The 12,031-nt window shown below is 41.7% G+C and overlaps 1 protein-coding gene across 1 annotated transcript; it reads right to left on the reverse strand.

The window, feature by feature from the left end:
- Window positions 1-1,896: 1,896 nt before the first annotated feature.
- On the reverse strand, window positions 1,897-9,118 carry SCG2 (secretogranin II). The gene is made up of 2 exons (XM_035133332.3): window positions 8,860-9,118; window positions 1,897-4,485 (listed from the first exon to the last, which is right to left on the reverse strand). Exon 2 carries the CDS (start codon window positions 4,469-4,471, stop codon window positions 2,621-2,623), a length of 1,851 nt encoding a protein of 616 aa, XP_034989223.3. The 5' UTR covers window positions 4,472-4,485; window positions 8,860-9,118; the 3' UTR covers window positions 1,897-2,620.
- Window positions 9,119-12,031: the final 2,913 nt, after the last annotated feature.

The following is a 12,031-nucleotide window of genomic DNA, read 5'->3' on the forward strand; positions in this document are numbered from 1 at the left end:
GCTGATGTTCTTCTGAGTCAGAGCAGACCCACTGAAATCAATGTCTGAGTGTAACTTGTGGGCTACAACCCTATGTGGTTACGAGCTGTAAAGGGAGAATTGAAAACTTAGGCCTACCGTGCAATCTACTCAAAGGTATTCCCTTTAGCAGTGTTTCCCAAACCTGGGTCTCCAGCTGTTTTTGGACTACAACTCCTACCATCCCTAGCTAGCAGGACCAATGGACAGGGATGGTGGGAACTGTAGTCCAAAAACAGCTGGAGCACTAGAGCTTCTTAGTTTCAGCAAGGTGGTGATTTGTGTACTTTCAGACCATTTCTTGGAACCATATCTTATGAGCGGGGGGGGGGGCAAAAAGTTGGGAAAGGCTGCTGTACACACTCCTTTCTGTTGCATAACCTGGAGAGGCATGATGCCTTTGGAAATGGCTGTGGAACGCCCTTCCTTGAAGACTCATGCCTTGAAGACTCATTTGTTGCAGTTTGCCTGTCTTTAGCAGTGCTCTTGTGCCATTGATTCCTGAGACTTGGTGGTTCCTTACGAGTATGAATTCTCACACTTTTGCCACTCAGATGTATTCAACGGGATCTCCCTTGTTTGATTTCATCTTCTGAGGAGACTGTACTCCAAAAGGCATGTGTTATGAAATGCTTAAACAGCAAATGAATACACTTGTGCCCTGATTTTGAAGAAGTCCCCATTGACTTCATTGAAACCTGCACTTCCTCTGCATCCTTGAAAAACTAGTTATTACTCTTTAAAGAACCAGGTCCTCCCCCGCCCTTTCAGTAGTATAACCCTGAAAACAACCTATTGAAAACAGAAAACATACTTGCTTCTTTTAGCATGACTCCATAGCCATCCATTCACAAAACTATAGTGCCTGGATTTAAGTCAAGGAATCAAATGGTCCTAAAGACCCTATTTACATGTTCCATTGATTAATTCCTCCTCCCTCCCTGGTCATACACTATGTGATTCTGATTCTGATATATGTGTGTGCCCGAATGGATAAATGCACCCTCACATCTATTTAAATGGAAAGAGGGCCCATTGAATCAAGGTCAGCAACTACAATCCCAAAGGCCATGTTGTCGTGTTGCCCCAAAGCTCAAAACCTCTTTAACTCACGTGAGTGAGCCAGCTAGGAAAGACTCTGCAGATGTTCTTAGACGGGCCCATAGTTCTCTCTTGCATTGATTTTGGGATACAGCATATTTGGAGGTGGCTCTGTGGGTTAAACCACAGAGCCTAGGGCTTGCCGATCAGAAGGTCAGCGGTTCAAATCCCCGCGATTGGGTGAGCTCCCGTTGCTCAGCCCCAGCTCCTGCCAACCTAGCAGTTCGAAAGCACGTCAAAGTGCAAGTAGATAAATAGGTACCGCTACAGCGGGAAAGTAAATGGCGTTTCCGTGTGCTGCTCTGGTTCGCCAGAAGCGGCTTTGTCATGCTGGCCACATGACCTGGAAGCTGTATGCCGGCTCCCTCAGCCGATAACGCGAAATGAGTGCCGCAACCCCAGAGTCGGTCACGGGTCAGGGGTCCCTTTACTTTTCCTTTATTGCTCCCAAGGGAGGCAATGGGAAAACTTACTTTAAGTACACAGACCAGTAAAGGTTGTTAATCAATCACATCTCATAGAACTGGATCTTTTACAATGATCCAACCTCTACTGGAAGAATTTCAAGCTATAGAAGAGCAAAGTTCAAACATTTTTACCCTCTTATCCAGGGAAACATTATTCCTTTACCAGTATTCCTTTAGCAATTTTTTTTGCAATTGTGTGTACACACTTGGGACATACTTGCGAGCAAAAATGCACATGACTGGGCTACACATTTCTTTTTGGGACCAGCAGAGCACTCTATAGGTAACTCAAAGTAAAACACAGTCTATTGTCCAGAAATAATATTTATTCATCAACCATAAAACACAGAATAGAAAAAGCTTTATAAATAAAACTATATATATATTATATGCTTTATTTTTATTCAGTACTCCACAAAAACACTACACGCAATAACAAAATATTTCAATTCATTTAAAAAACCTCATAGAATGCAGTTGTCATTCTGCCATTGTCATGATCTGTCGTGGTCATTGTTTTACATAGTTTCACTTAATTTCATAAAACTGTTTCTTAAAAAAATTGAAGCAATTTGTTACATGACCAAGATTTAGAACATTGAAAGATACCCATAAACAACAGAACAGCTCAGAGGAGTTTACGCAGACTGTTCAATGTCAAGTCATGTACCACTGGGACCAGTTGAGACACAGAACTGGGCCACTTTTTGCACCTGCAGGGATCCTCTGGGCATGTTCATTTGCATGAGCAAAACAATGTGTTTGCTGGGAACTCACAAATATCATCTCTAGGAATCTCTGTGATTCCATGTTCTAAAACCTTTATCAGAGATCACAGAGGTAGCTACAGCTGAGGTCCATGAGCTCCCATTTCAGATGTAACATTACTCACGAAAATGCAGGTGCCAGAATTCCTATGTGCATAAAGCAGCTGTGTGTAATGTCTGAACATGCCTCAAATTGTTAAAGAAAGGTAAATCACAACAGAACTGGGGTAGAAGTCAATACAATGAAGAGAAATAATAAGGAAATAACTACATATTTTCCATTGCCCTTTTAGTAATGTGCTCCCTCCCCCTTTCAGACTTTTCCTGGTTTAGATAGTCTAGAACCTTTGCTAGCATATCCTCATCCATATATGGTCTGTTTTGTGTGTCGTCATTCTCTTGGGCCATGGACAGCCTTTTGCTAAGAGATGTCAACTTGTCTGACTCTCGAGTTCCAAGCTGGTTTAGATGTTCTTTGATAGCCTGCTCAAACTGGTCATCTTCTTGCAAGTCATCCTCAGATGAAAGTGCGAGTGGAATTTGTTTCATCTGACCTGTATTAACAACCTCAGGGTATTTTGCCAGCACCTTGGCTAAGTAGTCTGCCAAGTCTTCTTCCTTTTCATTTAGTGATTCCTGTTCCATTTGTCGTCTTTCCAAATGGTTTAACCAAGCAGCTTTGGAAAACTGGTGCCCTTTAGATCTTCCAGGCATGTAGGAAACTCTTAGCAACTCTTGCTTGAGTTGATTTGCTGGATAAGATGGTTTCTGACTCCCTACATTTTCAGTCCCCAAAAGATTGATGATATCTTCTACGGTGAGATCTTCTGGCACATTATCCGGTATCAAATTAAGTCGCTGCTTTCTGTAACCATTCAAGGAGTTCATTTTATTTTTGAATACATCTGAATTGTCTACATTAATTTCAGGGATGTCGTCAACATCTTCTGGGAGTTCAGGCTCTTGCTCTTTTTCACTCTGTTTTTCACCAGCTCTCAGCATCTCAATTAAATCCTCAGGTGGGATTTGTAAATTCCTTGATATTTCTATTAACTGATAAATAGCCTGAGGATCAAGTTGCTTTCCAGAATATCTGGCGGCCCTTTTGTCTTCATTTTGCTTGAATCTTGAGTTGTCATTTCCGGCACTGCTTATCATCTTTTTCAAATAATAATCCATCAGCTGTGAAACATCCTCTGAGACTTGATCTTTGTCCTCTCTTTTCATCTCATCCTCCAGGATGCTGGACCTCTTTGCTTCGTCATCCATCTCCTCTTCATTTTTCTCAATTTGTTCCTTACTGTCTCTGATCTCTTCCTGGGTCTGACTTTCCACTTTTTCCTCTATTGGGTTCCAGTCTTCTCCTCCCACCACATCTTCGTAGGCAAGGTTGTTTCCTTTATAGGCATCATCTTCGTCATCAGCATAGAGTTTCTGTTCCTCATCAAACCTCCCCTTTTTAAGGTTACTTGGCCCCATCATCTTCCCCAGCTCCTGAAACACTGATTCTAAGGTAGCTAGACTTTGAGGTGTGTACTGCTCTTCCACTATTTCATTTGTCCGCTTATAAGGGCTGTCTCTTGAATTTTCTTCTAAGTAGACATGGGGTATCTTAGAATGTTTGTGCCTTGTCTCAGGCCAGGTGCGGTCATCATAATCGTCAGTCATTCCATCTTGGAAAATGTTATCTGAACTCATGGGGTAGAATTTACCTTCTTTCAAGGCTCCCTTGGATTCTTTTTCTCCTTGCCTTAGTGCTTCCAACATGGCCTTAGCCCACTGTGACTCATCTTCTGATAAAGGTTCTCTTAGATTGTCCGACAGGTAGTTCTGATCTTTGCTTTCCTTTGGCTGCAGAGCAAATGGGACACTTTGATAGGAGCTATCATCTGGGCTCGTTTCTCCATTGCTGGCTTGTTTTCTGAGGTTTTCTAGGTATTCCAGCGCTTTGATCATATCTGGGCTTGGAAGCCTTTGCAAGTTTTTCATCAGGTAGTCTGGATCTTTCTGGATGTTTTGGTAACGTTGAAATGAAGCAGCACTGGCAGAACAGATCAGGGCAGAAAGCAGAGCAAGAAGCAAGACTGCAGCAAGCCTTGAGGTTTTAGCATCGGCCATGTTTGAAAGGTTTCCTTAAAATAAAATAAAAAAATGAAAATTAACACACAAAAGTTTAGACATTATCTAAGCTCATGGCAATGAAATTTTGACCTATAATCTCTAGAAAACAGCAGGATTTTAGGGGTGTATTAAACACAATAGCCCATATTCAATGCTAGTCCTATTCAAAGTAGACCCAATGAAATTAATGGACATGGCTAAGTTAGCTCTATTAATTTCAGTTGGGTTCCCTCTGAGTATAATGTAGAAGAGAACTTCTGTAGCTAAGCAGTTGTATCCAACACTCTGTGCATGGAGTTCCATTTGCACAATGGGACTTTTTATTCCTCTTCTATGCCCTGCACCGACATCAAAGTATGTTCTGGGTGGTTCCCCAAGCCACTGGAGAAGATCTTAAGGGTGTGCAAGGGGCTGTGGGGAGGAAGAAGGGGGAGTCCCATATGGAGTCTGTTGTGTGGATGCTGTGGACAACATCCAATGCTGACCACTTCTTGTGCAACAGAAATCGTCTTATGCAAGGGCACTTCTAGTTTCCCATCTCCAGCCTGATATACACCACAACCAAGAACACACCATAACCTATTTTCTGTCAACAACAGAATACTTCATCCATGCCCAATTCCAGAGGTGGAAGGGATGGTAGAAGGGGACCATGGGCACTACATAAGCATTTCCCTATAAAGTAGTTATAACTACTGTACATTCTAATCATAGAGTCTAAGCCTTTGGCAGGGGCTTGGCTATTCTATTTATTGTGCAGCATCTTCAATGAAGGTACATACAATAACTTTATAGGTTCGGAAGTACCTGACTATCTCAGACCAGTCTAACTGCCTAATGGTTTGAGACAGCTTTTTGATTAGTTGTTTAATCAAAATAGAAATTAGTTCATAATGTATCTGTATATGAAAATCAGAATGGCATCCATGTGTAGGAATGAGAAGGTCTCTGTTCAGCTGAGGTCCTGACAACTGTTGGTATTTTTTTTTTTACTGCGTACAGTTTAATAGAGCATTATGTTCTGCTGATTCACTCCATTCAAATGACACAACTTTGCAGTAGAGAACTGACTCAAAATGGACTACTATAGTGGAAGAAATAGAACCAGGATTCCCAAACTGCAGGGTGATTTTTGTTTGAAATATTGCAGTTTATTCCTATTAATGACAGTCTCCCCCCCCCCCGACCACCCTTATTGAATTCAAATGGAAGAATTACAGAGAGGAAGCGATGAGGCAGTTAAAACAGTTATTCTGCAGCAATATCATCAGGGAGCTTGAGAGGCTAAAGCACAGATTGGCAACCTATAAACTAAACGCCATATGTGCCTCTCCAGCTCCTTGGGTATGCCTCCCCCCCCCAAAGCCAAGGGAGGGGGAGGGGAGGGGAGGGGGAGGGGAGGGAGTGAATGGATGATAAATGAATGAATGGAAGGGTGAAATGTGTGTGAAGCAATGAATGGATGATGGATGAATGAAGGGGTGTGTGAGAGAGAGGCAGAAAGAGGGAGAGGGAGAAGGTAAGAAAGGAAGAGAGGTAAGGTATGTCCCATTCAGTTCTTATTTCAGCACCACCTCCTTCTTTCCTTTCCAACAGCCTGTGTGGCCCCCAACCTAGGGAAACGCCCCCCCTCCAAAAGGTTGTGTTTAAACCTGGAGGATTATTGCTTTTTGAAAATGTGCTTCCAAACTAAATTGAACTTTGGAAAATGTTGTCCATAATATTGCACCAGGTACATGCTTTTATTGATGCTTGATTTTTTTTTAAAAAAAGAAAACCTAAAAATAAACAACCTTGATGGACTATAGACTATCAGAACAGACCAAAATCCTTTACTGTTTCTTTATGTTTGCAGAATAATCCTATACATGTCTGCTCAGAAATCAGTCCCAATGAGTTCAATGAGGCTTACTTCTAGATAATTGGGTATTGGATAGCTGTCTATAGCTCTCTGATTTCCAGTGCCTTGAATGAACATTTTTGCTGGGTTATGTATATCATTTTGTTGGTGGTAAATGAGAATTCATCTCTGTCAGTCTGTTACATCATAAGGGCTATAATACAGTGCATAGTAAATATAATTCTAAGCTTATAACATTATTGATCAGGTGTTTCTGCTTATTTGGCATTTTATCCTTCTGTCTATGAAAGTGGGTAGCAAGCAGTAGAGTCCATTGGATGTTATATAGTAAGGATGTGGCTGGAGAAGGGGTTGATTTCTAAAACAACAGATTTAGAGCACTCTGACCGCATGAAAATAATGCTGTCAGATCTAGAAGCCCTCCAGCCCAATCCCTGATTTGGGGGAATTCAGTGGTGAAGAGATGTTTATCTGTTCCTACTTAATACATTCTATGAAAACACATAAGCAAATTAAGCCCTGAGTATAGGCTTTGCCTATATTGTTGTCAAAGATTTGAAATAGATTTTCCATGCACACATACTGTGCTGTGTTTAGATCATTTCTCCAGGCTACTAGGGCACTATTCAAGTTCCCTAGGCAGTTAAAATCTGGCTGAAGGAAATCTAGGATCTCTAATATATTATTTTCTCTCTTTCAGGTAACAAACCATCCAAGGTAAATCAAAATTATACCACACATAAAATCATAGCTCAGTGCTACAGCATCTGCTTTGCATGCAGAAGGTCCCAGGTTGAATCCCCGGTGTGCCCAGGCTGGGATGGGAAAGACTTTTCCATGAAACCCTGGAGAGCTGCTGCCAGTCAGTGCAGACAGTACTGAGCTACATGGACCAATAGCCTGGCTCTGCAAGAGGCAGCTTCCTTTGTCGTTGCCTAATTCATATTTTTCAGTTCATTCATTTCCCCCTTTCTTTGTACTCTGTAAAATATCCTGTTGATATGCCTGTGATTCATGAGAGGGAAAAATCCCTAATGCCTGTACACACCCACTGCTCTGAGTAGAAAATTACAGTGGATTTGTTATGCCAGTCAAGAAAGCTTCTTTTTCCTTCTTCTTCTTCTTCTTCTTCTTCTTCTTCTTCTTCTTTTGCAACACAGTATGAAATAATTTCACATACTGGGGTAATTGAAGTACCACCGTGTTCCACAGAATTGCCTTGTTTCCTCCCAGCTGCACCACAAATGAGAACTTTGAATACCCCCAAATGCTACCTAATAATTTGTTAATTTTCAAGACTGGATGTAGAGGAAAACAGTGATTGAAAAGCAATTCACAGTACCCTTAAGAGAATAGGAAATACTTTTATTCTGTTACAGCTATTTTTCAGTGCAACAGCAGACATACACAGGTGGCTATTAGATAGCAATTCAACCAGAATTTTACCACGTCATGAGAAACATCTTAGAATCATTTCTCTTTCTTTCTTTCTTTCTTTTTGCTTTTTGAATTCTTATCATTGTCTCTGTCTTACCTTGCATTCTGAACCATAAAACTTTGTACTTTAACTGTAAATCACCTTTCTTTCTAGTTCCCCGATAAAACTTAAACTTTTAAGCTCCAAATACAAGAAAATCGTAGTACTGTATACTGAAAGGTAATATTTTTAAGAATTGCATATTTTCTATGCTGCCTCGGGATTTGATTTTGTTCCAAATGGAACATATTTTAATATAAATGGGAAATGATAGGAATACGCTGTTTCAGCTGTTTTTGCATGGCAGCTGTATTATTTTCCAGATTACTGCTTCCTGTGAATTCACATTGCATTCAGGCACAATGGGAATATTTCCTTACTACTGTTTATTTTGAAACCCTGCAGTTTGCTTGTAATTCACATTGCATTTATGGAGTACAAATCTACTGTCACTGAATCAAACCCCCACTTCGTTGCTCATTATGAAGATGGTTCAACAGCAGCTTCCCTTAAAGCATTTGAAGAGATCCAGTGAGCCCATCTTAACCATGAAGATTTAACACTTTCACTTTAATCAGAAAGAACTGTGATGTTCTAGAGGAGAAGAGCAAAACCTTATTTGCTGGTGTTTGTAGTTCTCCTTAAATTCACTACTGCTCTTTAGAAGCATATGTAGCTTCATGCACATGTTGATAATGTACTAAGAGCAAGTGAAATTACCAAAATCACCTTTCTAGGATATTGCCACAGTATAACTGGTTTACATTGTAATTGTATAGAATCAACCTTTTCCAGGGCTTTTGGCTGTTATTATTTTTAGTATTCATTATCAGGTGCAAAGGAAATGTTCTTAAATTGCCCAGTAAAACCGTGTTTTTGTGCTACTTAAGTGAAGTGCATCAGGTGGCAATTTCAGACGTTTCCTGGCTACACTATCCCCCTCCCACCCCGCCTGATCCTTGCAGTGGAAACTGTATAGGCATAGAGAGTGTGCGCATTTGGTCTCCCATTCTGTTTGTCAATTAAAGAGAAAGTAGGTCTGCTTACCTGTGTGCAGAGACAATTTAAAGCATGGTCTTCGTTATCTGTCCGCGGCAAGTTTATGGACTGTTTTCAGCACCCGGACAGCTCCCTTCGCTTATAGTGTGCATCACCTGACTCGCCACTGCCATACTGACGTCACCCCAGTCGGCCACGGGGGGGGGGAGCGCAGCTGAGCTGTTCAGAAAGAATGCTACAGAATTAGCTTCGTTTGGGGTGTTTTGCACAGGTTTCCATTGTACGTTTCCGCCACCTGCCTTCCTCTGAGAAGAACTACATTCCTCTTTGCAGTTAAGCAGCCAGTGAAACCCTCCTTAGACAAACAAATAATTACACTTGTCGGATAGGTGCCAGCGTATAGACACCTCTGTAGACTCTTCCTTTGGGATTGAATCGGATTTTACTATTACTGCTATTTTGAAATCTACCTTTGAGGAAGTGAACTGAAGGCCAGGAAAGCTTATAGCACAATAAATTTACTAATCTTTAAGGTGACAGCAGACTCTTATTAGTGTGTGTGTGTGTGTGTTTTCAAATGCAGGGTGAGTTTATGAGAGGGATTCCCAGTTAACAATCATAATGGCGCCTTAAATGAGAGGTGCAATGTCATCTATAAATTCTATATCCCTAAAGCAAGTGTTGTATTTTGTCTCCTCTTAGTTTCTTAAAACTGCATGTGAAAACACAAAGAATAAAAATCTATTGGTGGTTGATTTAAAGGTGCCTGGCAGGGGTTCCTTTGGGAGGAAGGGTGGAATAGAAATTTTAAAAATAAATACAAATCAGTGGGGGTCAGGATCTGTGCACTAATAAAAAACAAGCTTTCTTCCTTCTGCTTGGGGATGGGGAGGGGATTCCTGCTCCTATTCTACTCCTACCCAAGAAAAAAGGAAGGGAGACATTAATTTCAGGGGGGGGGGAGATCCCTCAGTGGTGTGCAGAGAAGATTGTGCATTGTCCCCCACCTTCCCCTCAGGGACAATTCTGAGTCATGTTTTTTTTTTCAGAGAGAGAGATGCCTCAACTATAAAGGGGTAAAGGTAAAGGTACCCCTGACCATTAGGTCCAGTCATGACCGACTCTGGGGTTGCGCGCTCATCTCGCGTTATTGGCCGAGGGAGCCGGCGTATAGCTTCCAGGTCATGTGGCCAGCATGACAAAGCCGCTTCTGGAGAACCAGAGCAGCACACGGAAACGCTGTTTACCTTCCCACTGTAGCAGTACCTATTTATCTACTTGCACTTTGACGTGCTTTCGAACTGCTAGGTTGGCAGGAATAAAGGAGTAAAGGAATAAAGGGGTAGATGTTCAACTATGCCAGCTGTTCTTCAGCAGGTACTATTTAACACTTTAGGCTGAAGCTCATAGATGCCAGTCACTCTTGAAAAGCGCATAGCAGGGGAGAGGAAAGCAATCAAAATTGGGACTGCAATGAAAAAACAAACACACTCTAAAATAGTTGTACAGTACTAGCAGTGCCCCCTGGTCTTGCTGTCTTCCTCATGGGCTAAGACAGGAGCACAGTGCAATATGTATCATCCTGTTTTTTTCCTTTCCCAAGAGATTAGAATGCTCTTTATTCTTATATCTCTCCATCCTAGGTGGGTTTTATCCTGACCTGAAAATCCACATAGTGCTCCAGAGGGCAGGAGTAGAATTAGTGGGTGAAAATGGCAAGGAAGCATTTTGACTAAGCATTAGGAAATACTTTCTTATGGCAAGAGCTGTTCAACAGTGGAATGGGCTGCCCTAGGAAGTGCTGGGGGCCTCTTCTCGGGCCTCTTCTTGGGCAGTATTTAAGGAGAGGATGGACAGCCATCTGCCAGGAATTCTGCAGTTGCATCCTGCATGGCAGATCCTGAATTGAGCCGTGCGTTGAAGTAAATTATTATTATTTATTTATTTATTTATTTATTTATTTATTTATTTATTTCCCGACCATCTGGCTGGGTTTCCCCAGCCACTCTGGGCGGCTTCCAACAGAAGAATAAAATAATCAATTAAAGATTAAAAGCCTCTCTAAACAGGGCTGCCTTCAGATGTCTTCTAAAAATCTGGTAGCTGTTTTTCTCTTTGACATCTGATGGGAGGGCATTCCACAGGGCAGGCGCCACTACCGAGAAGGCCCTCTGCCTGGTTCCCTGCAACTTGGCTTCTTGCAACGAGGGAACCGGCAGAAGGCCCTTGGCACTGGACCTCAGTGTCCGGGCAGAACAATGGGGGTGGAGATGCTCCTTCAGGTATCCTGGACCGAGGCCATTTAGATGACTTCCAAAGTCCCTTCTGACTTTGTGGTTCCAAGAAAATCTCTTGCACTAAGCAAGGGAAAATTACAGCACTCCATGTGCATTCTGTCTTGGAATGGCTGACGTGAAAATTATTAAAATGTGCCTGCATCCTGCCTGTTCCATAATGACTTCTTTATTCCCCTTCACTTGCAAAATACATTTTTCTTGACAATTTTGACCTTTCACAGAATAATAAAAAATAAAAAATGTGGCTGAATCTTCTTTCCAATTCAATCAGTGTTAGGAAATTAAATCGATGCTAGACACAGTAAACGTGTACTGTGAACACACCAAACTTTTAAGCTTCTATATGCTAGTCTGTTCTTTACATTATGTGTGGGGTCTCTTCCATCTCAAGAAGGACAGAAGGAAAATGTGATATTCTTTTGCCTTTCCACAAATGGTGGCATGGAATATAGACAGAACCAAGTTCTCCAAGTGGGCTACAAATTAAATGCCTTTGGTGTCTGCCCTGCTCTGCAATTGCTCCAGACCCTGCCAAATGATCTCCAAGAACCTGAAACTGCAGTGAAGCACAAAGAAACTTGTAGGAGAAAGTAGAATGTGATCCAGTGGAGTGTTCTTGGAAAGAGATCACATAAGGGGAGTTTCTCTTTGTTCAAAATGCTTGGAAAGCACCTCACAGCTCCCAGTTTTGATGGCTGAAAACAGCAGCTTGAATAGTTCTGCTCTAGCAGACTCCCACACAAGAGGGATTGATGGATGTGAGACTCTGGTTGCCTCTGTTGAAATCATCTTTCTTTCCCATCATTTATTGTCATTATGCCTATTTTATTCTTAAGTCCTTGCCTTGCTGGCTCCTTCACATAAATCAACTTTGAGTACATTCTGGTCCTCACAGCAGAGGCTTCCATCTCCCAACTCTTGTT

Source organism: Zootoca vivipara, chromosome 5 (genome assembly GCF_965207765.1).
Source record: "Zootoca vivipara chromosome 5, rZooViv2.hap1.1, whole genome shotgun sequence".
NCBI lineage: Eukaryota > Metazoa > Chordata > Lepidosauria > Squamata > Lacertidae > Zootoca > Zootoca vivipara.